We start from the raw sequence: 27,451 nt of genomic DNA on the forward strand, positions 1-27,451 counted from the left end.
TTTCCCGCACCGAAATAGCCTCAATTCATTTCCACTCCACCAGTTGTAACTTTCCGCTTTTTTAAATCGCAAGAGGGTGGCAACCGTCTTGCTTCTCCTCCCCCTTCCTTCTCTGGAGCAGAGCACGCCGTGTACTGTACTTCAACCCGGTGGCCTTGGCCTGATGATGCGGACTGCACTTGGCTCGAGCGGAGGCGCTACCGCCCGTCGCTTTGAAAGAAAGGAGACGCGAGGCCGCCTCGACAAACCCTGCCGCACCATGCAGAGTCCAGTGCGGCAAATTCCACCTTCGTTGCGTGAAGGGAACAAGGGCGGCGACCTTTGGGGCTATTCCCTTTTCAACCTCGGTCGGTTTCCACCGCATAAGCACCAGTTTCTCCCGGGGCGATTTCTTCCTTGTACCTGCCCTCGCTTTGCACCCTCTCCAGTTAGCTTTCCGAACCCCCTTTGCCTCCCCCCGCAAATCTAAAGCACTCCGCGCGCCTGCAGAGAAGAAAAGGGTTAAATTTAAGAATGGAGCCGAGAAGAAAATGGAGTCAACCTTACAAACGTGAAGCGAGCGGTGTGTGTGTGAGAGAGAGAGGGGAGAGAGGGATTCACACAAACGGTGGAGCGGGTGAGGGGAGTGGTGGAGTTTGGGAGACACTGATGAAAGATGGAGGAGCGGGCCAAGCCTGCCTGAGCTACTACGGGGACGGGGGATGAGAAGCGGACAGGCGGAATGCGATCTCCCTGAGGCCCCCGCTTGTGGCGCAGGCGAAATAGAAAAAGTACCCACATCACCTCGCTTCCCCCTCCCCCGTCCTTTTCCCCTCTACATTCTCTACGTTTGTATCTTTGGGATACGCGTAAGCCTTTAGCCCCCCTCGGATAACCAGAGCAACGAGGAAGGCAGCCAATGGTCTTTCCGCGCCGCTTCTTCCCTCTGGACCAATCAGGGAGCGTCGCGACCGCAACCTTGCGGTTGGATCGGGCCTGCAGCCAATCAACACAGACAAAGAGGCCGGGAGGGAGGGGGGGACAGCTTTTTAGATGAGGTGATCTCGTGCACTGGCGTCCTCGTGCGGAGCGCCTATAAGTACTAGGTGGAGACCGTCGCGCGCGCTGTAGACCTTCTGCGGGGAATTCCGGCTGGAGCGGTCGGCGTCTTTTTGGGTGTTGCGTGCGAGCCTCCGGTCTTTTTTCCTTTTGCTCTTCAATCCGTGCGGTCGTCATGAAGACCAAGTTCTGTAACGGCGGCGAGGCCGACCCTTCCTCCCCTCTGGGCTTCCTGCTAGGATGCGCCCCGGGTCCGGTATTACCCCCCGCCCTCACTCAGTCGCCCACCTCGCCCCCGTCTTCTAACGCCGATGCCGAAGTGAAGGAGCTGGGGCTCCGGGGCCAGGGCCACCAACAGCAGCAGCAGCAGCCGCCTCTTGTTCTGCCGCCCACCCCTCCATCCCCGCCGACGGAGGAGCAGCCCGATCCCCGCACCCGGCGCAAGGCGTATCTGTGGTGCCGGGAGTTCTTGCGGGGGGCGTGGCGGGGGCTGCGGGAGGACCAGCTGCGCATCACGCCCATCAGGTTAGCATCTCGCTAGTAAAGGGGTAGAGCACGGGGCCGCGAACAGCCGTTGCGTGGGAGAGGGCTAGGCTCCTTCCCACCGGGGCGGTAGCCGCTGGGCTTCTCCTTTATGACATTCCCCGCACGTTTGGAGTGCGTTGCCTTAGCCACGTCTTTTGGGTCGGCTCGCCCAGAGAGAGAGAAATCTCTTAAACGTTAAAACGGGGGTGTGGTGTGAGGGAGTTGTGTGTGTATGTGTGTGTGTGTGTGTTTCGTTCAGCAAAACTGAGGGAAGTGGGGGTGGAGCTGTTAGTTTGGTCTACCTTGTGTCTTTTGTGCTCAAATGGCGGAAATAACCAGATGGCTTTTTCCCTCCTTCACGAAGGGCATTAAAGATCTCCAAAGGCCCTCAAACCCATACTCCCCATGTCTCCCCAGATGGGAATAATGGGGGGGGGGTGAGTTTTGGGTGGTTATAGGACCACAAAAAAGTCATCCTGGAAATGATTAATGGAAAGGAGACAGGGAAGGGTGGGAGTGACCGGCTTTTGGAGATTGGTCTAGGCTGCAGAAATTGGACATCAATTTAATTCATGTTTGTAAACTGTAGCTTCTTTAACAAGCAGTGGTTACATGATTTTCACATGTAACCTTTAATCTTTCAAGCAGTCACCAGAAGGTAAATGCTACAGCTAAAACAATCTTGATTTAATGCAGGAGCCAGGTTTTTTTTTACTTGTAAAAACATTTAGAGAAACCAAAGAAAGTAATTAGAGAACCACCTGAAACATTTCTGATTTTGACTTCACACTTAACGATTATACTATAGAGGATAGAATGTAGAAAGACTGCTCATTTAGACTTCTTGCCAGACTATAGAATGAATAATGATGAACAAACCAGCTTCAAGCAGTATTTTTTATTCAGACTTGCAAGGTAATTTAAATTCAGGTATCACATTAATCTATAAAGTTTTCTTAAGATTGGTTATTTATGCCTTTTCTAGATTAGCTAATACTGGAAAAAATTTGTGATAGAAGATAATCACAAGCCTTTCTTTTTTGAGTATATATCTATTTGCAATAACTTTGTAATACATTGCAATGGTTTTTTTTCTGTAGTAAAGATATTACTTCAAATATTTAAAAATGTATGACTGTCACTTTTGATCATGAGGGTATTACATACTAAGTAAAATGATCTACTATGAAAGCTTACATAGTCTGGTATGAGGAAAACCTTTATGACTTCAGATTCTTAACAATCTTAATGAAGCTTCAATGCATTTTGTTTTGTTGTTAAACCCTTGAAATGCCCCATAAAATTGGTTGATTACTTTTAACAGTCACTATTAGCAACTGTCTCAAGTAAGCATAGCATAAAATGTTTTAGAGATAAATTCATAGTTTGAGGTGATATTTTAAAGTTTGGGCCATATGGGGTGATTTCAGGACAATGAAGACTTGTATTGCTTCTGTCCTCTTTTTAATAAGACTGCTTAGCAATAAGAGTCATTTCTTGATTGCAAGTTCCTGTAAAACGTTAAATGCCTTTCTCTGACTCATAATCCCAACAGTAACTGCCTTGCATATACTGCTAGGAGAATAAAGATTAAGAAGTTTCTTAATTTTATTTATTGCTATTAAAATTATGTATGTTTTCAGAATTATGTGAAAAGTTTAGTTTTTTTTTTTATTATGTTTGTGCACCAGAGAGAAATGTTGAACTTTGGTCTAATTTCTTTTTTGCTTGAGTGGCAACCTTGTTAATGTAGAGCAGCCTTCTTTGCCAACAGGAAAGAGTTGAGTGGAAATGTGGTGAAATTTATTCTGCTAAAACATCTTTTTTCCCCTAATAAAACCAGATTCCCACCCCCCCAGCATAGCTGGAAGAGGTTGCTTAGCCTTCAAATCCAGCATCTCTCATTCTAGAAAAGAAAATTAAAGCATATATGACAAATAGCTGCCCAGCCCCTACTCTGACATCTGCTTTGTTGCACCTAAATTTATATATTTCCTACTGGAATCTAAGAAGCTTGCCTCTTTAACGCATAATCAAAACAAAACTGCATTCTTAAAACTTTCAATGAACTATTTATGTAATTAGTAAATTCGTTCCTGCAGTTGTGGATATTGTCTGGGATAGGGAAATCAAACCACAAATTTGATTTATTTAATGGAGAGAGCAGTCCTGCTGTTAGCAGCCTAAATTTAATACTTGATATTTGAAAAAGTATTAACTTTTAGAGAGCAAAATATAGAAATATGAAATGAATGGGTGAAGTGATCACTTTCTACCTTTATATACTTGAGACTAGTGATAGCACTCAGTGACTAATTTTAACTTTTAAACAATAGGATTGCATAAAATCACTGGTACAACCTCTATGCTGTCAAAGATACTTGTTTCATTTGGCAGATTGAAAAGTAAGTAGCTAGAACAGGGGTCAGCAACCTTAAACACGCAAAGAGCCATTTGGACCATTTCCCACAGAAAAGAAAACACTGAGGCACAATACCCTGCCCGTGCTTGACTATTTCCTGAGCAGCCGCAAGACTAGTATATGTAATTAAATTAAACATTCTGTTTTCTTCTGAAACTTTTATTTTCTTGGCGGTTGTGATGCATATTTTGAGCAACAGGCTGCAGCAGAGGGATGAAAGAGCCACATGCGGTTCCAGAGCCACGGGTTGCTGCCCCCTGGACTAGAACAAAACTGTAGAATAACTAAATTGAATTCAAGCTATAGAAAACGGCAACGTTTATAACAATATCAACTTAAATGAACTTATGGTAAGGCTGATCAATAGAGAGGATTCTCTGAAGGGAAGATGGTATGGATGGTCAAGAAATGTGATGATTCTAATAACTAGTTTTGGTAGTTATGAAATGGCTAGCTTAAATGACAGCTAGACATCAAATGTCTGTAACCTTTACTGGATGAAAAAATGCATTAAAGGGCAAAATGTTTTGAACTAAAGCACCTCAAATGAACTAGCTTACAAAACACATCCAAAATTAAGAGGTGACTCTTGTGGCATTGAAATTTGGCCAGTTTTAAAAAATATTTTATGACATAAAACTTAGCATAAAGCATTTATGGCACAATACAAAATGTCATAAAACATTTCCTGTAGTTAATTTTTATTATTGTACTATACTATATAGTTCACCATGGGCTACTCTCAAGGCAGATCCATCTCTGAATATATCTCTGAATTTTTAAGAACTTTTCAAGTATATACTGTAGGTAATTCTCACTTAACAACTGGTCAAATTAACAATCTCAGATAGGCTGCGTTACATCTTGTAAAGCACTCCCGCAAGTACCCCTAAGGTCACATGATTGCAATATGGATGTTTCGCAATCTGTGCACCTATGACAGGTACAATCCACAATCATGTGATCACCATATGCAATCTTTGCCAACTTCCCCAGAAAGTCAATGGTGAAGCTGGTAGGGAAGCTGCAAATTGCTGCCCCCTGCTGAGATAATTCTTCCTGTCTCTGGGACTGGCTGAAAGAGCTCCCTACCGAAACTTTCAACTCACCTGCTGAAATCCAAACAGTCACTGCACTGAAATCCTCCTTTCTCTGCATCTCACCATCTGTGCAGGCAGGGAAAAAAGGATTTTATCTCCATTTGTTTGCATAATGAGCCCTGCTTAACAACTGCTACTGAAAGTTCAGTCATTGACTGAAGAAGTCACATGACGTCTTGCTTAACAACTGATTTGTTCAACAAGTAAGATTCTGGTCCCAACCATTCTGGTTGTTAAGCACAGACTACCTGTATTAAAAGCTCTGCCATTGTTGAAGAGATTGAGGAATATGGTAAGGAGGAAATATTTCTACAACAATGACTCAAGAGGTTATGGGTTGTCTTATAGGGATAGTTTAGGATTTTTACAGGGCCTTCTGTCCTGTATTCTACTCCATTATTTTGAAGCACCCAGCATAAACAATTGCCAAGATGCTTGACATTTTTGGGGATTATTGAAGTGTACACAGATAGTTCTCATTTACTGATTGCATAGTTGAGTAACCATTTGATGTTACAACAGTATATGTATATAAAAAACCTGTGTGACCAATCCTCAAATTTATGATTATTTCAGTGTCCTGAAGTCACATGATCACCATTTTGAACCTTGTTCTTAATTATGTTTTCTAACTCCTTTTAGTTAGGAGTTTATCTTATTGTAAACTGTCCAGAGTCACTAAGGTGGAATAGGTCGTGTAGAAGTTTAATAAAATAAAATAAAATTTGCATGCCCAACCATCTTGCAACAAGCAGACTTAATGGAAAATATGGAAGTAAAACCATAAGTGTGATTCGCTTAATCACCAAATGGAAAATGTTGCCTGTTCGTTGCAGCTACCGGTACGTAATTTTCTGCTTAGCAACTGAGAAGATGATCCAATTGTGGTTACTAAGCGAGGACTACCTGTACATTTTTCTTTCAAGTCAAATTTCTTCAAGACTGTCTAATTTGAGATTATTCAAGTAAGAGCAACAATAGTGTCCAATTCAACATGAAACAAATTGTTTAATTTTCTTTACATTTGTGAATTTACAGGCAGGGCTTTTCTTATTGGAGAAAGCCAACTGGTTTTGGGATTCCAATAGCTGCTTTCCCTTTCTTGCTTAGAAAACTAAAAAACGCAGCTGTTACATCCTAGCAGTACCTGCTGGGTTTAATATTTAAACTTTGTTGAAGTTGCAAAAGAAAAGCACTCTATTTGTACAAAGAAACTCAAAAGAAAGACTGTTCACTTCTGCTTTTCAGAAAAAAGAAGACAACCTTTGGAATGCTACCTGAAAAACCTGTCTTCTGTCATGAAAATTTAGAAAGAAAAAATAGTGCTACCTTGGGGGCAAACATAGATGTTACTGCTAATAGTCTGTGGGACTGTTAGTGCTATTAAGTTGGCTGTGGGGTAAATCTATCCAATGGCTTTTTTGGTGGCAAAGGTTGTACTCAAAAACTAGGCAGAGCTAGACTAGAGTGGACAAAGCCAGATACTAGGCTGTGTTTTCACTACATAATCATAAAATCTATCAAGGCGAAATGAAAAAAAAATGAATAGTGGAATTTTCCCTCTCTGTCAGATGCTAAATTTGAATTTTAAAAATTGTAATATAATTGCTACATGCAGAACTGCTTGTTTTCTGGACAGTCCTAGATTTTAGTTCCCATTTTGATTCCCAGAACATTTCTGAGCCAGTTGTTGATCCAGAAATCTACACTATGGCACTGCATTTTGAAATGGCTATAGTCTAAGAGAGAAATGTGGGAGAATGGATTTTAAAAAACCAGGAAGGGTGGGGATGACTTATGACTGGTCACTTAGCAAGCATTCAGAGATATGACAGACTTCTGAAGGTACTTGCTACCTGGATTTGAAGTTTCAACGACCACGTTCTCTCCACCCCTGGGTATTTGGCAGCTGGCCTGCATTTATGGCTGTATGCAGAATCTCACTGTTAAGGTAAAGTTTCTCCTCGCACATACATGCTAGTCATTCCTGACTCTAGTGGGCGATGCTCATCTCCGTTTCAAAGCCAAAGAGCCAAGGCTGTCTGAAGATGTCTCCGTGGTCATCTGGCTGGCATGACTAAATGCCAAAGGCGCACAGAACACTGTTACCTTCCCACTAAAGTGGTCCCTATTTGTCTACTTGCATTTTTTACATGCTTTCGAACTGCTAGGTTGGCAGAAGCTGGGACAAGTAATGGAAGCTGCGCTTTGTGGTGGTTGCTTTACAACCATCATGATGTATGACTACAATGGGCAGGCTCCATTATTGTTATAATTTGAGGACTTCCTGTACTAAGAAATGGGAAGATAAATTGTGAACCTGCTCAGTTCTTTAATTGTAAAATCTATTTTTAATAGTCTATACAACAGAATACATTATTATACTAATGCCATTATGCTGCTATTAATGTCTTTCTAACATGTAAGATTAAATAACAGGACTACAGTAAATATAGTATGGTATATAATTAAATGTATATGTTCATAAAGTGTTTTTATTGGAATATTATTATGAGACCAAATCAATTTTGTGCAATGATAACTGAATATGAGTATTGTTTAAAGGTGGCGCAGTGGTTAAATGCAGCACTGCAGGCTACTGCTAGATCAGCAGTTCAGCGGTTCAAATCTCACCGGCTCAGGGTTGACTCAGCCTTCCATCCTTCCGAGGTGGGTAAAATGAGGACCCAGATTGTTGGGGGCAATATGCTGACTCTCTGTAAACCGCTTAGAGAGGGCTGAAAGCCCTATGAAGCGGTATATAAGTCTACTGCTATTGCTATTGCTATATTTACTAAATGAGGCCCATGATTTTATTTAATATTCTGAAAATATGCCCCAAGCATAATCACAAAATGGCTGTTCTGGGTATGACTAAGCATAAATGTCTGTCATGGAGATAAACTTAGTAACAAAATGGGAATTTTCCCCTTTGTGTGTGCCTGCACTGATCTGTCCGGACTGAAAAAAAAGAAAACAGGAAGAGACAAATTAAATGCAAGCAAGAAATATGATTTGGGGTTCAAAACAGAGGCCACTAATTGAACTTGATTTTTTTCTGCTCCAAAAGGTCTTTATGCAGAAAGCTACATGAATCTAGGCACAGCAAATTTGGATTTGAATCCAAAATATGAGTCCATTTTTCACACTTGTGTTCAGAATCATATAGTCCAGATCTTACTTGAATACTGACACTCTCCTGTGCTAAATTTAAAAAATGTGTTTTTTTTGTAGAGGAGGACTGAGCAACATGCTATTCCAGTGTTCTTTGCCTGACACTATAGAGACTGTTGCAGATGAACCACGCACTGTTCTTCTTCGTTTATATGGTGCAATTCTGCAAATGGTGAGTATTGTTAGAACAATGGGGAAAATGATTTCATATTGTATATATGAATAATATACATTTCAGCTGTTCCACCTATGTTGGTTTATTTATTGCATTAAAATATATGGTTTTTAATGTAAACCTCAAGTGTGTTTGAAATACAAAATATCTATTAGTTTTTGTCAACTATGCACGTAGAACTCTTGTTTTAAGCACTTATTATTGGCTCATCATTATGCAGATCTGAATTGAGAAACAACATTGCTTATAACTTTGTTCACTCCCTGGCTCTGAACTGAATCATTAGCCTTGAGTAATAGTGACTTACACATCTTTTCCCAAAATGATTCTTGCAGGAAACCCATACCAAGCCTTTATTGTTGCTTAAGCAACATTACATTTGATATAAGTTTCTCCTTTCCCATGTTTCTACTTGCAGGTGTTAATATTAATTACTTTTAACATATCCACCATATAGTGATATGGATTAGTCTAGAAATGATAAAAGAAAGATTCTGTATAACACACAGGAGGCGGCCTCGCCATTCTCCATTGAAAAAATTGGCTTTGGAATAATAAGGATTCTTCTTTACTGTTCATTGATTTGCTTGTCAGCCACCAAGTATACTTTCAGGCATTGGGCGAAAAATAATAAAAATAAATCATATTTCTCATACTAAAAATTTAGTGAAAGATAAAAGTAATTTAAAAAAATCTAAGATACAATCAAACATGTAAATAGTTTTAATATGTTAATATGTTAATGAACATTTTAAGAGATTAAATTTAGACTTAAACATTTAATAAATATTGGATTTTTTTCAAATGCCTGGCACTGAAAAGGTAACAGGATTGGTGCTAGTCTCTGCCCCTCTCCCACACACACTTCTCCATGGAAGTCATATCTACATTACCTCAGGTGATTATGGCATCTGGAAAAGATTCTGAAGGTACCATCAAATAAATACAGCAGCAGGTGTTATATAGAAGTTAGAAGTTGAATTGGCTGCAGTTTCCAGGTAGTTTTCACAGGTGATTCTCTCTAGTATAATTGGTTTTGGACCAGGATTGAGGTGACCAGATTCAAATCTACCTCACTTTATGAAAGCTCACTGGGCAATTTTGAGGCAGTTATTCTCTGTAACTCCCATATATCTCACAGGCTTGCTTTTGGGGAAGAATTGAAGAAGAGAGATCTATTTACATCACTTTGACTTTCTAGACAAAATATAAGATATAAGTTTAACAAATTATGTACAGTTTATGCAATACAGGTAGTCCTCAAATTACAACCAAAATTGAGCCCAAAATTTCTGTAGTTAAGCAAGGCAGTTAAGTGAGTTTTGCCTCATTTTACAATATTTTTGCCATAGTTATTAAGCAAATGATTGCAGTTATTAAGTTAATCATGCAATCATTAAGTGAATCTGGCTCTCCCCCCCTCCCCCTTGACTTTGCTTCTCAAAAGCTGGCAGGGAAGGTTACAAAAATTTATCACATGACCCGGGAAAGTGCAACTGTCATATTGTAAATATATGCCAGTTGCCAAGATCCCAAATTTGGATCACATAACTGGGGAAACAGCATTGGTCATAAGTGTGACAAATGGTCACAAGTCACTTTTTCAATGCTGTTCTAACTTTGACGGTCACTAAAAAAATAGTCGTAAGACAAGGACTACCTGTAATTGATCCTAGCCGTTATCAGAATATGTATAGCAATGACTTAATTTATCTATACCAAGTTTAGATTCTGATTCTCACAGCCCATATAGGAGTCATTGAGACTACATAGAGTGAATCTGGAGTACCCTGAGATTGCAAAAATCTGCTTATGTTCATAAGGCTCTCCCTTATTAAACCCATGAAATTCCATCTTATGTAGATATTGTATCAATAATGGGTGCAAGACCTGCTGCATTTTTGTGTAAAGGTGGTGCTATATCACAGAATTTACACAAATATGTTCTGATTATTTAATATAAATCCTAATGAAGCAAATGGATTTGTTCCCAAGTAGTGCTTTTAAGTGAGATGCCTAGAATTGAACCAGTGGGAAAAAGAGGCAGAAATGTTACAAATAACCATTTTCTGCTCATTGAAGTATTTATTACCACTTTTAACATTGCTAATACTATGAAATTAGGTTTGAAATTGGCCTGAAGCCATTGCTTGTTAATTAATTATTTGTAGAAATTGTTGTAATCCTAAATTGCCAGTTGTTTAACTAACAGAAAAATCTATAAGGTTAACATTATTCATAATTGAGTATCACTGTTGTTTACTTTCTAAACATATGCATATTCATAGTATAGAATGATACAGCAAGACAACAATAATGTCTAAAATAGGTCTTTTGGATAGCTTTACAGATTAGATAATCTGACATTAATTGAAATAATAGTTCTTGTAATGTATCATTCCAAAATTTTAAAGATGTGTTCCATCACAACATTGTTCAGTAGTGACAGAAGATGTAGAAATTGTGTTTAAAGCTTGATAAATTAATGTACTGTAATATAGCTTTCCTTCCATTAAGAATCCTTAGTGCAATTTTTTGATTTGGTTCTTAAAAGAGTACTCATGATAGTACTGTATTCAATTTCTTATAACTAGAATACTCCTGAACTCCAAATACATTGAAATTCAATATTAAATGCCACTTGAGTGTATAGTGAGAGTAATCCTGAGCATAATTTATTATAGCTGTATGTTTTGAAGCTTGGATTATGTATTGCAAAGTAAAAAGTAACAAGTTGAAATCTTGCAAGGCAATAACCAAATAAATAGATCTTTGCTGTTGCTGATTTATTGCTGTGACCTAAAATACTGGTGCTAGAACTACAATTCAAAATAACTGTTTAGTATTTTACATTAATTTACAAATGAATTAAGTCATACTGCTATTATTATTTAGTGCATAAGATTACATATTTTTTAAAATTTGTCTGCAGAGTAAATACAAATTAGCGCCTGGTTGTGATCAGCTCATTTTCATTTCAAATTATAGTGAAGTTTTCAGAACTTTAATATGTACTAGCATGCATTTTGACATAAATACTGTAATTATAGTACTCTGAATATTTAGTCTTACAGAATCATAAATTGGATTGGATTGTGCTTAAGCTTTCCCCAAAATAACTATTTTTATAATATATTTTCTGCCTTTTTATGAAGAAAATAATTCAGAATTTTTAGATTCAGTCCTACTTTGGCTGCTCATTTGAGTATTCTATTTTTTTTACTTGGTATTAAGATTTTTGAAGATATCTAACTTCCTTTATTTCCATAGTGGCAGTGAAATGACTGTTTTTGTTGGTGCAGTTCACTAAGGTTTAAGTAAGCAGAGACAGTCCTAAGGTAACACTTTCAGATTATATTGAGGGTCTCAGTATAAACATTTGTCTCTTTCTAAACTATTTTTAATGCATAAGCAAACTGATTTTTTTTCTAGTGTCACACTTTGCTATCAAAAATCAATAAAGTAATAAAAATAAAACTGAAGCTGATGTTAATCTTACAGTGCATATTCACAATTTTTTCATTTAGATTCTTAACTGTAATTTTTATGGATAAAGGCTGAGTTAAGAATGGCACCTTGTATTTAATTTAAATGAATTTCTAACTTTTTAAGTTAGAAGTAATGCTTATATTACACTGGCATTCAGAAAATAATTGTTCCCATTTTCAGATTCATATCAATTCTTAGGACCAAACTTTTAACTCTTCAGTTCTTTTATTCCAAATTTGAAAAGTACTAATTGGAGGATACCTTACCAGTTCTTCATATTCCAACTGAAATGACATTTTTTTTAAAAAAAATGTGCCCTGCTGTTTACTTCCCAACATAGTCCAGTTTGCTTATCATAAATACTGGAAGACACAAATGTCAGTGCATACATACTGTTCAATTATATTGCTTTAAGTTGGCTACAAGAAAATGCAGAAAAGACTTGGGAAATTCCTCAGCCAACTTTTATTTTGTGCCACTATGCTGTGTAATATGAGGCTAGGAAGTAGGTTGTAAAAATTTTGTCAGCTTGTCTGAGATTAATAGAAAGAACAATATTATTGGTCGGTGTATACATCTGAAAGGCAGTTATTAAAGCAATTTAAATAAATAGAATTACTCCTTACTACTATAAAAATGTACAAATTGCGCTTTTGTGTATTGTTTGCTTGTGGCAGAAATCCCATTTTAGCCAAATAAAGAGAATATTTGGGGGGAGGGGAGATGGTTCATGCTCTATTTTATCAGCCAGATATTAGAATTCTGTTGTTATTACCAGCCTGTCTCAGTTTTAATAAAATAGAAAACATTTAAGACTATTTAATGTTCACTAATCACATATAGATTGACTGCAATTGCTTGGTGTTGCATACCTACTTCCTACTTTTTATTTGTTTGTAACTCAGTGAATATGTGGAATTCTGTAAGTGTAATGCTCCTTCACTGTTGAAATTTTCGCTTTGAATTACCTGGTAGCAAGGGATAACTACAAATGCCTATTTATTGGCATATAGAATTCCTGATAAGGGGACACTTGTTTTGTTGGGTGGCGTTAAGGGTCATCTGAGGGTAATGTACCATTTTAGTTGTATGTGCATGTGTTCTCTGCTGCAGGCTTGTCCATGCGATCGTGCCTAGAGCACTCTGGTTTCCAGGTGACAGACACGATTCACGGTATAGTATGAGATCTCTGAAGTTGGAGCATTCTCTGCTGGTTTCATTTCCTTTGGGCTCAGAGTATGAGGCTATGATGAAAAAGCTTACTTTTTATAGATATTTTTGTAATATCTGCACAGTTAAATGGAAACTGTAAATGGATTGCACCATTCCATCTTTCTGCTCCCTTAAAAGAATGGTAACTTTATCAGAAGTAAAAAGGATTAGGGATGTTCCTGGGATTTAAAAAAACCCGTATTACTAATAAGTCCCTACATCAGAAGTTCCCCATGTGCAGTTTATATCAAGACCACAGAATAAGATACTAACTGTGAGATATAAAATTCACTTTAGATATTCAATGCAACTCTACCCATATCCTGTGGAGTTTCTTGAGTACTCTACAACAGGTCTCCAAACTTGGCAACTAGAAGACTTGTGGACTTTTAAGTCCCAGAATTCCTTAGCCAGCCATACCCACTGGGAAATTCGGGGAGTTAAAATCCACAAGTCTTCAAGTTGCCAAGGTTAGAGAGCCCTGCTCTACAAATAAATATGCTGACCAATAATTAAACCTGTAATTTAATGCCTCCCATCTGATTTTTTTAGTGAACACAAAATGTTATTTTTAATAAAAAGTGAACAATTTCTCTTTATGCTTATAATTTGAGAGATTGGTGTAGGTAGGCGCTCTCAACAAAATGGCTGCCGTGAAGGATATGATGCCATATAATACACTTACCAGTAAGTGATAGTTCCCAGACATCTCTCTACAAAGCTTTCAATCCCAGTTTTTTACAGAGACAAATGGTTGAATTTCTAAGGAAGGCACTGGATTACAAGTGTTTTCTCTACATTCATTTACTAAGAAGTTTAATTTTTATAGCAATTAAACATTACAATTAAAAAGAAAAAATATAATACAAACTACAAGAAAAAGAAAAAATGTGCAGAAAAGAAAAATAGAAAAATAAGAATATACTTTTAAAAAGAAAAGAAATATATAAAGAAATGGCTTTACCCTTCTCTTAAAATACAACAAATGATCTCTTCTAGTGTCTCATCTCTTTACCTATAATAAATCCTTAAAACCTCATCATTCAGTCCTGGTCAGTAAGAATCAATTAAGGGTTACCAGAGATGACAGCATACCTATTTTAAGCTTGATCAAATAAACTAACTTTATATTCCTTTCTTTTATTTTTAACAATCATGATATTTAATTCATTCAAAAGATATCCTAGAACTTGATTTTTTTTATTTGTTTTCTTTTTTCCCATAAAATTCTTCAAAGTTTAATACCATCTTTTTTATAAATCCAATATGGGAAAGGCCCCAAATCCAAGTCACTTTTTGGTTTGGCATTTGTATATTCCCTCTAAATATTAAGACATCAGCGGCTTTCATTTGCATGTCCAATATAGCATCTCCTTCCATATGATTCTTGTAGTGTGTCATTTTTAAATGCACTTTCAGATCAATGTTAGTCTTAATCTCAAGTCTAGTGAAACTTGTTCCTATTGTATAACATCTTTTGTCTATAATGGCAAGCACTCTTAAAATTCACTTTTGCGTCCATTGTTCCCAAACATTCTTCAGTGCATCCAGTGTTCAAGTATTTTGCTCCATTCTGTAATAGTAAATCAAATTTAAATGTTCTTCTCTTTTAATTGTAATCTTTAGTACCTTCTGTTCCCTTTAGTTTGCACTTGTCAAATTCCAATCCTATCTTTTTTTAAGAATTCAAAAGAATAGCATTTTCTCATGGAAAGGATTCTTATAATTAATTTCAAATTTTTATTTTGAATCCATCTGAACCCTTAAGTCTGTAACTTTCTGAAGTCAGAGTTCTAATCATCCATTTGCTGTTTATTCCAAAAGTTTTAAATCCTTAAACTTATTTCACTAATGATTGAAGGAAACTCACTGGATGCTACAAAACTTGTCAAATCAAAGGTTCTAATACAAGTCATCATAGACTTACAGTCATTCATTTAGTGACCATTCAGAGTCACAATGGCACTGAAAAAGTGACTTATAACTGGTATTCACACTCCTCACAGGATCCTCACATTCAGATCAACATTCAGTTGCTTGGCAATTGGAATATTTACAAGGGTGGTCACATTCTAGGGTCATGTGATCGCCATTTGCAGCCTTCCCAGCTAACTTCCAACAAGAAAAATCAATGGAGGAAGCTGGATTTGCTTAATGACACTTGATTCACTTAACTGCAGTGATTTGCTTAATAGCCGTGGCATAAAAGTCATAAAATCGGATATGACTTAAAAACTGCTTTGTTTACCAACAGAAATTTCATTTCCTATTTTGGTTGTAAGTCAAGGACTACCTGTAGCTGTATAGCAGTTAGCAAGCAATATATTCATTTTAGCAAGTTCACATGCAAATTGATTGACTTCATGAAAATCTATTAAGCAGCTCATATTCCCAAGCAGAAAGCATGGATTCTTAAATATATGGTTATACTACATAGGTAATTAAACATAGCTGGCCTTTACACTATTATATCAGACCATTAGAATTGCATCTTGCAACTTTTTAAATGAACTGTACAATAATGTTTTAAAAAATTATTGGAAGTTGAGAAAATATGCTACTTTTATGCACACAATATGTAAACTGCAATGTGACTCTGTTGGTCTGATTATTTTTGTTTCAGGAATTCCTGAAGCAAATCTTCAACAAATTAATTTTATATTAGCCCAGGCCATCAATATAATATAGACATATGACTGCTTTAATGTAAAGTGATGTAGGACTATTCTACCTAATGGTTTTTCATTCTTTTCAAATATACTAAGCAATTTTGAAACACCTTAATTCTAGATTACATTTTTAGAAGCAAGTCCCATTGATTTTAGAATGTCTGTATTAGGCATTATTTGTAACTCGCAGTATACAAGACTATTGTGCAATTCTCTTTCAATGAAATCTTTTAGATATTATATTCCTCCCCATTTTTTTCTTTAAATTAAAACTCAGTCATGTTAACTAGGTTCATTATGTGCTTATTTGAGTGTGGCAAATACAAAAATACTAGCAGGTTTCCATATTTGCGCGATCGAAATGACTTACAATCATTTGTTTAGAGACAAATTTTACAATCACATCCAAAAAGTAACCAGTATGACCAGTCCTCATATTTATGACTGTTGCAGCTTCCCCATGGTCCAAATTCAGGTGCTTAGCAACTGGAGCATATTTACAACGGTTGCAGCATCCCAGGGTTATGTGATCTTCATTTGCTACCTTCCCAGCTGGCTTCTGACAACAAATGTCAATAGGAGACCAGATTCGAATGCTTCATTTAACAATTATGGTGATTTGGTTAAGGATCATGGCAAAATAGGTTGTAAAATCAATCAAAACTCATTTAGCAATAATCTTGCCTACTAATGGAAAATCTGATCCCAAATTGTTGAGGACTATCTGCAAGTTAAAATAAACACCTGTTAAAATTCTGAGGAAAGCCTCTCTAATCCAGTTGCTTCTGATGGATTGTACTATCAAAAAGGAGCAATAAGCCAGAAATACCTCTGGTTAATATATAACTTTGATTGTTATTCAACAAGTAGACAGTTAGTGATTGTCAGTTAGTGGCAGTGACATAATGTTTGCATAACATTTCTATTTAATATGCAGTTCTAAGCTTGCCTTTGTGAATATTCACAATAATCTCTGCTTTAATTAAATATAATTTTATAGAAAAATGTATGAGTATCTGCTAATATAGTGTTTTAATGGAAATACTTTATTGTAGAGAAAAGTTTTCAGATTGAAGCAATTGAGCAATTTTGTAGCACAACTCTTGAATTGGTTATTCATTTGTTAATTTGTAGAAGTATGATGCAAAATAAAAAACTATGCTCAGTTCCATTATCACCTTTAAATAATTTTGGTGAAAGGCTCTCTGTAGGAGTCTTTAAATGTAGTTTGGTTTTAAACATATCTGTTATTAGAAGTACAACATTGGAAATTACATTAAAATGCCATATATGATATATTCAATGGAACTGGGAAATGGAACAGACCTATGTGTTTCATAGCTTTGAAAGCCTTAATGGGTTACAAAGCTTGCATTAGTTACAAGGAAAGCATGTGCCATTGAACCAGACATCAATACAAAACCAAAAACGTTAGAACGTGTTTAAATCTAGATGCTAAGAAACACCCTGCTGTCCACTAACTCTGAAATTCCTTGATCTTTATTTTGATTTGCTTAAATTGCCTTGAAACATGACTGGTGAGCATATATAAAATGTATTAAAATATTGTTACTTTACAGTGTAAAAGACATCTGTCAACAAATGGTTACTGGGATAAGTGAGTGCATTCTTTACCTATACAACTAGATAATGCTTCCACTAGATTTTGTATCTAGTAGTTGCTCCTGTAATAATTGGTTTATACTGTGATGCTAGCTTTATATATGTTAGTATATCTAGTTAGTGCTGAACCCTCATTTATATTCCAAAATCAGGATATTGTGTACCTGGAATATTTGGTAGACAAGGAGATGACTACATATCGTATATAATGGTCTTGTCTGTCTGTTATTCTAGGCAGATTTACACAATGGAGTTCAATGGCACATCCTTTTTGAATAATTTGACGGATACCTCGTGTAAATGATAGGAGTTCCATCAAAATCTCTGATATTTTGTAAGATCATTGTTGAATATACATTCTAAATATAGCTGGTCTTCCTGGCTCTCCTTATTATGGTGGCTACAGATTGATTCATATTAGTTTCAACGTCTCATTGGAAATGTTGGATTTTCTCATTCATAGAGGTCCTGTAATAAAGGAGGATCTGGACAGGCTCAAAAGGAGAATGATTTACAAGTAAGTACTGTCTTGCTGAATTTCCATATCTAATTAGTACAGTACATGCAGGGTAATTGCTATCTGCTTGTCTTTTATCCCTGTCTCCACAACCGTTTGAATATGACTTCTCTGTTGGAGGTGGGAAGAGCTTAAAAAGTACTTCTGTAGGAGTAACAGAGCTAAAGTAACTTCCTTTGGCATAGACCTGTGGTATATTTCTCTTCAATAATTTGTCACAAAATCTGCTTTGAATTGATACAAAACCTAACCAAAAAATATTTCCTTAAACCACAAGATGTGAGTCATTTTGAGACATCAGAGAAATGGTACTTCCAAAACCTCAATTCTTTATCTTTACTAGCAGCAACAGGAGCTAGGGCAAAAAGATTTTTTGGAGAAAAGAACAAACTGTTGAGAAAGATTCTGACATGTGACAGGAGTAATATATAAGAATGATATCCTAGAATTAAAGATTGGGAATAATATATTCATATCAGCTGGGGAGGATCAGTGCCTCAAATCAGATGAAGCAAATAATGTACGTAGTATATACAGAATATATAAAATCGTATGTATTAGATTGGGATTTTAACTGCACAATTAAATGGCTTTTTATCTGGAGAAAAATGTGGGGGAAGAGAACTGTAACCTTGAACTGCATTTCAAAAGTAACACCAGCCAGTTGTAGTCAATAAAAACCAGCTGTAACAGTCATGGGGAAAGCTGCAGATGCTCATGTAAGCAAGTATATTGAGCCAAAATGCCTTCAGGCACTCTAAAGTCTTCCTTATCCAGCAGTATTGAGAAAACTTTGACTTGTGAAGCATTTAGTAGCAAAAACAAGAGCTATGACAGTTCCAATCTAGTACTGAGCTCCTGTTTGTATCCTAATCAAGTATGAAAATAGAAGAGACCATCACCACCTCTTCAAGATAGTGTTTTCCCCAAATTCATGGGAAGCCTTAATTAAGTAGAAGTATACAAACTCGCATGTTAAAAAGAAATATTTAATTTATTGGCACAGTGTATATAATTGCCTATCTCACTATATGACTCTAAAACAAAAGCATAATTTACAAAATGAACATTTCAAAATAATGATCCAAAATAGTCTTCATAACAACATATGATTGGATTCCATTTTCAGTCGATAAATGTGACAGATACACCTACATTATTGGTTTAACTCCTTGGCCCAAATGTCTGAAGGATCATCCAGGTTTTGAATGTCTTATGTAAGGTCAAGAGGGCTAGAGATACCTTTGATCACCAGGAGGACATTGTTCCATAAGGCAAGTGCCTTAACAGCAAAAAACCACAACTTTCAAGTTTGCTGATTGAAGGGACCTTTTATAGCAATAGCAATAGCAATAGCAGTAGACTTATATACCGCTTCATAGGCCTTTCAGCCCTCTCTAAGCGGTTTACAGAGAGTCAGCATATTGCCCCCAACAATCTGGGTCCTCATTTTACCCACCTCGGAAGGATGGAAGGCTGAGTCAACCCTGAGCCGGTGAGATTTGAACCGCTGACCTGCTGATCTAGCAGTAGCCTGCAGTGCTGCATTTAACCACTGCGCCACCTTGGCTCTTTTAGTTCTTGGTGGGCAAGCAGAAACAGCTGCTGTATATCTTATAGGCCTTATAAGATGGTATGAGTCAGCTACTGTGAGAAGGACTTCCTGGTCAATAGGGGAAATTTGTGTACAAGATGAACCTGTGTAAAATCCCTTTTAGCCACAGTTGCCACTAGCAATTTGAGCAGGAGCTGTGAGTCCAGGAAGACTCAGATTGCTCATCAGCTTTGCCTAGTGCTGCCGCATTCAGAGATAAGGTTGGAAAGTCTCCAAAACTGGGGACAGTGGTCTCAATATGCTGATATACTCAGTTTTACTAGGGTTGAATTGAAGCCGGTTCTTCTTCATCTGGACCCCAATACTGGACATAACCTTAACAACATTACAGGTAATCCTCAGTTAATAGTAATTGGGACTTGAAGATCTGTCGCCAAGCGATATGGTCTTACAGCTTGATGTCACATGACTCCTTCACTTAGTGATAGCAATCCTGGTAGTTCCTGTTGCTATTGTTAACCAAATCACACATGTTCTTAGGTGAGGACCACCCTGATCCAAGCCATGGTTTCTCCCACCACCACCACCAAGCCTTGTTAAGTGAAGGGATTGCCTTCTCTTGAACTACCTCCACCTGCCTGTCTCCTCAGTCCAGTGATGGCTTCTTAAAATCAGTGTGGATAACTGCTTCTTTTAAAGCAGATAACACAACCCAGCATTAGCCACTGAAACCAATCATATATCACCTTCCAGGAGGCTTTACCAACCAGGAGAGGCATAGATATAAAACACAGATGACTGGACTTCTGTGGACCTAGCTAGTTAATCGGGAGTAGTGTGACTTCTAGATAACTTGAGGGAGTTTTCATTAGATACATCGCATTTATCTTTAATTGGCAGGTGAGCGTACATGTCAAAAGGTGAATCCTGTGACAATTCTATTGAAAATTTAAGATAAACATTGTAACTATTCACTCAATAGTAGTTAGCTGTATAAACAATATTTTAGCCTAGTTTTAAAGAATCAGAAAATTTTCTATCATAGCAGTACTGTTTTCATGTCTGTTTTGTCTGATTTTGTTCCATTTGAAATACTGTTCTACTTTCTTTCTTCAGTTATACATAATTAGGGGTAGTAGTTTTAGCTTCTGGGATTTGTTTCTAAGTAATCTGTTTGGTTTCCCACATTGTCAGATGTGTATATGAATGTATTAGCTTGAAGAATACCTGCTTATGCTCACTGGTATCCCCATTCTGAGATATACAACTAAGCATCAGCCTATAGTCGTGATAGCGAACCTATGGCACGCGTGTTACAGGTGGCATGTGGAGTCGTTTGTTAGGGCATGTAAGTCGTTGCCTTGACAGCTTCAGTGCACATGTGCGCACTGGCCAGCTGACTTCAGCCTTCATTTTTGGCCATTTTTCATCCTCCGGAGGCTTCAGGGAAGCCATTTTCGCCCTCCCCAGGCTCCTAGAAAGCCTCTGGAGCCTGGAGAGGGCGAAAAATGGGTCCATCGCACGCCGAAGGCGGAGGTCACGCACGCATGCACGGGGGGTATCATGGACATAGAATTATGGGTGTGGACACGCCCATGCATGACCCACCCCCTCAGCTCCCTTTGCTTTTGGCACATGGTAGCAAAAAGGTTAGCCATCACTGGCCTATAACATCTGAATGGACATGTCTGAGCAGAACAAATCATAACTGTAAACATACTTTCACAAAAGTTTCATGTAGAAATATCTTGAATGCGTTGTGTTTGGACTATACGATAAATTACTGTATCTTTCTGGAGAAGAGCTAATTGGCACAGCCCATTTTAATGTTCCATATAAGATTGTTTGGTTGAATACATCCAGCAGTAGTGATAATTTCTAACAAGTGCTAACTAAAATGGAAATAATAACCTTGAAATCTCTGTTTGAATTAGGCCAATAACTTTAAAGTTAAAAATTAACACTGTTCATCCAGCAGTCCCTAAAAGGTGTGCTCTAATCTCTTTCAAATAACTCTTTGAGTAAATCATTAGTACTTTAGCCTTAGTTTTTTTAAACGTGAAATTAATCATTGTTAAGATAAAAACAAATTAATTGAAAGGAGTGTATGTTACTGAAGTATTTCTATTTACAATTAGATTTGAAAGCTAAAATATGAATGTTTTCCCGGGCCTTCTCAAATTAGCATCACTGGAAATACCAGCAAAAGAAGATACTATATTGTATATGTATAGTGAGCAATATTAAGTATGATTGTTTTAAGTTTTTGTTATTCAAGAAGTTGAGTGTATGTGCTCCTAGGAATTCACATCACGTAGTCCTTGGCTGACGACCACAATTGAGCCCAACATTTCTATTTCTAAACAATACAGTTAAGTGAGTTGTGCCCTATTTTATTATCTTTCTTGCCAAAGTTATTAAGTGAATCACTATAGTTGATAAGTTAGCAACATGGTTTTAAAGTGAACCTGGGTTCCCCATTGACTTGGCTTGTCAGAAGGTTGCAAAAGGTGATCACATGATCCCGGGACACTGCAGCTATCAAAAATATCAGCCAATCACAAATGCTTGAATTTTGATCGCATGACTGTGGGGATGCTTCAATGGTTATAAGTGTGAAAAACAGTCAAAAGTCACTTTTTTCAGTGCCCTTGTAACTTCAAATTGTCACTAAATGAATAGTTGTAAATTGAGAACTATCTGTAGGCATACCTAGATGTAGTTGGTTTGGAGTTGTTTGTCCTCAATTTAAAGAGAAAAGTGGGCAGTGTGACAAAAAGAAGTAGCTGACTTTTCTGCCAAAACTTTCCTATCCTTCTTGGAGATACACTTTTAAAAATTTAAATAATTTAGTAAGTTTTCACATCCTGCCAGTTTTGGCCCTGTCCCCTTTTTTGAAGAGCAGTCTTCTGCATACCACACATGAATAAGAGTTGATCTCAATACAAAGAAATGTCTTTGCCAGCAAATTGGGAAATCCATTGGCATGTCTGGCATGTTTAAAGAAATCAAGTTCCTTAACTGTCTGGTGTTATTTAGAACCAGGAGGATTTTATTGCTAATAAATTCTATTTGAAATTCTGCTTCCATTAGAACAGGGATGTTAAACTCAAGGCCCTGGGGGCCGTATCTGGTCCACAGGGTGCTTAGATCTGGCACAAGGAGCCACCCTGGAAACCGCAAAGGAACAGCTGCAGTGCCTCTGCCAGTGAAAACAGAGCTCCATTTTCGCTGACAAAGGTCAAAGGAAGCCTGTTTTCTCTGACAGGGTATTCAGGCCACTACAAGCGTCACAGACACGAGTGAATCAAGCTAGCCATGCTCACGTTGGCCATGTCCACCCTGGCCCCCCAAGGACAAACACAACCTTGTTGCGGCCTTCAATGAAATTGAGTTTGACACTCCTGAATTAGAAGATGCTAAAATGTTACCTCTGTTAGGGATCTCTCTTTCTTTCTTGAGTGCATTAGGTGGATATACAAGCTAGCAAAAAGACTGAAATTCATAATTCAGGCCTGAATAGTACATTGTTATCGTAATGCACATATTTATTCAATACCTAACAGAAAGTTGACCGCTCTCTCATGTCCCATTGCTGGAGAGAAGAAAGTTTCTCACTATGTGAGTCCGCATTCGTCTTGCCCCAGTGGTGAAATTCAAATTTTCTTACTACCAGTTCTGTGGGCATGGCTTGGTGGGCATGGCAGGGGAAAGATACTGCAAAATCTCCATTCCCACCCCACTGGGGCCAGTCATTTGCCGGTTCTCTGAACTACTCAAAATTTCCGCTACCGGTTCTCCAGAACCTGTTAAAAACCTCCTGGATGTCACCCCTGTCTTGCCCCCTTGTTGCATTCCAGTGTCCAGGATGTTACATAGACTAATTTTCAAAACTGAAATCTTCCATATGTTTTGGATTATAACTTCAATAATTCCCATGCTAGTTAAGGTTAATAGAAATTGTAATCTAAAAACATAAAACTATGTGGTTAGCGTAACTATATAAGATACTGTAGATGTATTGCTACCTCTTCTCTAAGGAAAGTGTTACATTCCTTACTTGCCCTATTTTGAAGAGAATACTTTTCTCATATTTATTGCACTTCATTTATAAAAAGCCAGTTTGTAAATGAACACCAAAAATACTAATATGAAACTTGGTTAAGTACAATTAGATTATCCTGTCCTATATTTAGGATGATAAAAACAAGAAATACCTCACTAATTGTAAACAAGTCTATACGTAAGTGTCTCTGAAAGTTTTGGAAGTTTACACTAGGCATAATTTACATTTGTTTGCAACAGGATTATTCTGCAATTTAATTTGTATTTATTCTGCAGTATAAATGTTGAGGTTTTGATTAACATTTATATTTGTAAGCTTTAGTTTTCTTTTGTTTCGTAGGGTGCAGAAGCTGTTGTTCTGGAGAGTGTTATGTTTGCCATTCTTGCAGAAAGAGCTCTTGGACCAAAACTCTATGGAATCTTCCCACAAGGCCGTCTGGAGGAATTCATTCCTGTATGTACCAGATATAAGCTGTGTGTAGTGGTAGTTGAAACTGAATTTGATAGTGTAGCACAAATAAAGACAAACGTTATATATTTGCCAAGATGTACTAATAGGTTTGTTTTATTGTTAGATTGGGCATATGTAGACAATGCAAACTTGATCTTGAGTTTTCTATATTAATTTTTGCCACTTTCAGTTAATGAAAGACATGATAGGGTATTCTGCTTTATAGTAGCAGAACGGAGAATGTCACTGTTAAGAGTAAATTACGGCACTGAAAAATAAAAATATGTTAGTCCTCATTTGAGTTCCCTTATTTGTACATTTGTAATTCACCTGGTGGATTCTTTATTTGTCATCATTTATGTCCTTTTTACTATATATATTTCAGAGCAGAAAGTTGGATACCGAAGAACTAAGCGTGCCAGATATATCAGCAGAAATAGCTGAAAAAATGGCTAAATTTCATGGGATGAAAATGCCATTTAATAAAGAACCTAAGTGGCTCTTTGGAACCATGGAGAAGTAAGCAATAGAATAGCATTTTTCATTTTGTGAGAAAGTTTATCTAATTTGAGGCACACAAATGTTTTTAAAATGTTCAATTATATTTTTATTTCAGAATACGATTGTGGGGCAAAGGGTTGTACATATTTTCCTAGAATAGTAACTATGCAATAAAATCTTCATACAGGTACTTGAACCAAGTCATGAGAATCAAGTTTACCAGAGAGTCACGTGTGAGAAAACTGAACAAGATTCTCAGCTACAACTTGCCTCAAGAAATGAAAAACTTAAGGTATCATTCTAATTCTTAATAGTTTGTTAGTTCATGATTTGTTGTGTAATTGGGTTAATTACTATATTGTAAAGGTAAACTTTTATGACTTATTTTTTTAATGTGTCTGTGTTTAGTACATCTATATTTAGCTGTCTAAGAATATAGTTGTATTGTAACTATGTGTACCAGTGTTTTCTCATTGTCTAGACACTACATTCCACAATGGAATATTTTCTTTTCATTGGTTGTAGAGGCAGGGCTAGAAGATTACGATAGTCGTTCCTGTGGGAGGAGATCATTACATCACAAAATCTGATCCTGCCATGCTCTGAAGTATAAATGTGCTTGTTGGTTCCTTCAGGGGCTTCTTCAGTCTCAGCTAAACTCCTCCTTTTCTTTTATATTACTCTGCCTCACGCAAATGTGATTCTGAGGAAATAGACTATTGAATTCAAGAATTGGTTAAAAGGTGCATAGTATCTCCTTGATTCAGATGTATATTTTCCCTTTGTCATGTGGCTATCTGTTAAAAAGGCAACTGGCTTCAGGTGAGACTGATGAATGAGGTGTGGACACCTGCTCCAAAGGGCAGCAGTCACCAGTATCCTAACTTTTTCAAGTGTGCTTCCTTGAACACCCTTTGGCTCAGCTTTCTAAAACGAGTGGAGCTATCTTCTCCCATGGAAAGCACCATCAGAATATTCTAAGCCTACCTCTGGATCAGGGGAGAGAGGGAGGAATCCTATACTATAGAATGCCCTATCTGAGCTGTAGAGAAAGGACTTCCACTGCATATCCAGTGTGCTGTTTCAGTGACATACCCCATTAATATGAAAAGAGCCAAGCAAGTATCCATGGCAGCCTATTAAAATAAATTGAAAGTAAATTCTCTTCTCTCCCCATTATACATTTGCATGACATGAAATGTCAGCAAATGTTGTTCAACTGTGAATGTAGCTCTTTTGACCTCATTCCCTAAATGGTGCATCTACAAATCATATTACAACCTCTTTTGCTTGTTCTAATTAGAAGAAGTCATTGTGCTAGTTGTTCATAATGCAGCTATCAGACCATGAAGCACAGGGGAGAGGGGGTGGCTTTCATGGAGCAGAGCTAGGACTCAAATGTCCTATTCCTCAGGCCTTGCGAACACAGAAACAAGCATGCTCTGGAACTGTTGGATACAGGTTTATTCAAGCCTGAGGCCTGAGACAAATGAGTATGTAGCAGTCTGTTGCAAAGTCAGTGCTGGGAGCTACTGCCTCCCAGCACTCTATATAGGATAGGCGGGACCATGCCCCTGAGTCCCACAAACACAACCATCATCCGGCGTTGGCATTCAGTTCCACGTTAGCAGTCCACCATCCGGTGCTGAGGGCTTCTGTCCCATTGGCTGTAGACCGCTTCCGGCCTGCACACTGTTGTCTCCAGCGCCAGCCAACTGGGGCCGTAAGGGCCGCCAGGCAGCTGTGTGGGAATGCCACCATTGCCACCTAGGCTGCCAGCTGGTGTACTGCTGTGCGGCTATTCCTGCCCCCATGCTCTCCAATTCCCCCCTCCCCCCCGGTATAGCAAACCGATTGGGGCTTGACAGGTGTCTACCCCTACCAAGGCCACACCTGGAAGACAGTAAACATATATACGTTAATCACAGTTGTGTAACCATGGGTGCCTGATTTCCATCCCTTCCCCCTGGTTTATGGGAATAGGTCTTGTGGAACTTTCAGATTAGTCGGGTGGCCCGCATGTCCTTCCCTACCACCCAGGTGGCCTCTGTCGAGGGGTACCTTTTCCACTGCACCAAGTATTGGGAGTCTATCCTATGGACTTGGGAATCTAGTACTCGATCGATTTCATACTGATCATTGCCAGATTTCCGAGTCCACACTAAGATCATGTTTACAGCTAAATTATGGCAAGTGTTGTCTCTCAGAATATTTATTCAAATGTTGGTTTGAAGAAAGGGACAGAATAATTGACTCTACAAGACTTCCAAATGGCTCTCATTGCCTTACAAGTATCATCATGGGAAGAGGGAGAGTGAAGCCAGCAGGTTTTTAAGAATGCAGTAGGTCAACCTGTTGTTTTGTACTTTGAGGAAACACAAAGTAGGAAGGAAATGTCTTCATTCAAAAAGTTTTCTTGATTTGGTTCGTATAAGAGAAGACATAGTTGGTAGAAAAATATTCAGGAGATGAGATGTAGAAAATACTGTTGTCTTCCTGTATTTATGTTCTTAAGTTAAAAAATGATTTTGATTTTTCCCCCTTAGATCTTTACTTGAAGCTACTCCATCTCCAGTTGTGTTTTGTCATAATGACTGCCAAGAAGGTACAATACATGGTCTTTGCATTGTTTAGAGTTGTGATTGTCTTAAAAACTTAACAGCTATAGCAAAGCAAATGTTCATATCTAGACATCTAGATTAATTTAGGACATGTTCTATTTGGTTAACATCAGTGGTGAAATTCAAGTTTTTTTTACTACTGGTTCTGTGGCCGTAATTTGGTGGGCATGGCAGGGGAAGGATACGGCAAAATCTCCATTCCCACTCCACTCGGGTGAGCCAGGGGTGATATTTGCTGGTTCTCCGAACTACTCAAAATTTCCGCTACCGGTTTCTCCAGAACCTGTCAGTTAAGGAAGTATAGAAACGAACTT

The 27,451-nt window shown here is 37.8% G+C and overlaps 1 protein-coding gene across 1 annotated transcript in view; it reads left to right on the forward strand.

Moving 5' to 3' along the window:
• The first annotated feature begins 1,032 nt into the window (after positions 1-1,032).
• The window catches only part of CHKA (choline kinase alpha), a 33,783-nt gene continuing 7,364 nt past the window's right edge, over positions 1,033-27,451 (forward strand). The window contains 7 exon segments of the mRNA XM_032221150.1: positions 1,033-1,563; positions 8,320-8,431; positions 17,891-17,944; positions 23,905-24,018; positions 24,401-24,534; positions 24,704-24,808; positions 27,063-27,121. Of these exon segments, the coding sequence (XP_032077041.1) occupies positions 1,214-1,563; positions 8,320-8,431; positions 17,891-17,944; positions 23,905-24,018; positions 24,401-24,534; positions 24,704-24,808; positions 27,063-27,121 (928 nt within the window). The 5' untranslated portion in view covers positions 1,033-1,213.

This window comes from Thamnophis elegans, chromosome 1, assembly GCF_009769535.1.
Source record: "Thamnophis elegans isolate rThaEle1 chromosome 1, rThaEle1.pri, whole genome shotgun sequence".
NCBI lineage: Eukaryota > Metazoa > Chordata > Lepidosauria > Squamata > Colubridae > Thamnophis > Thamnophis elegans.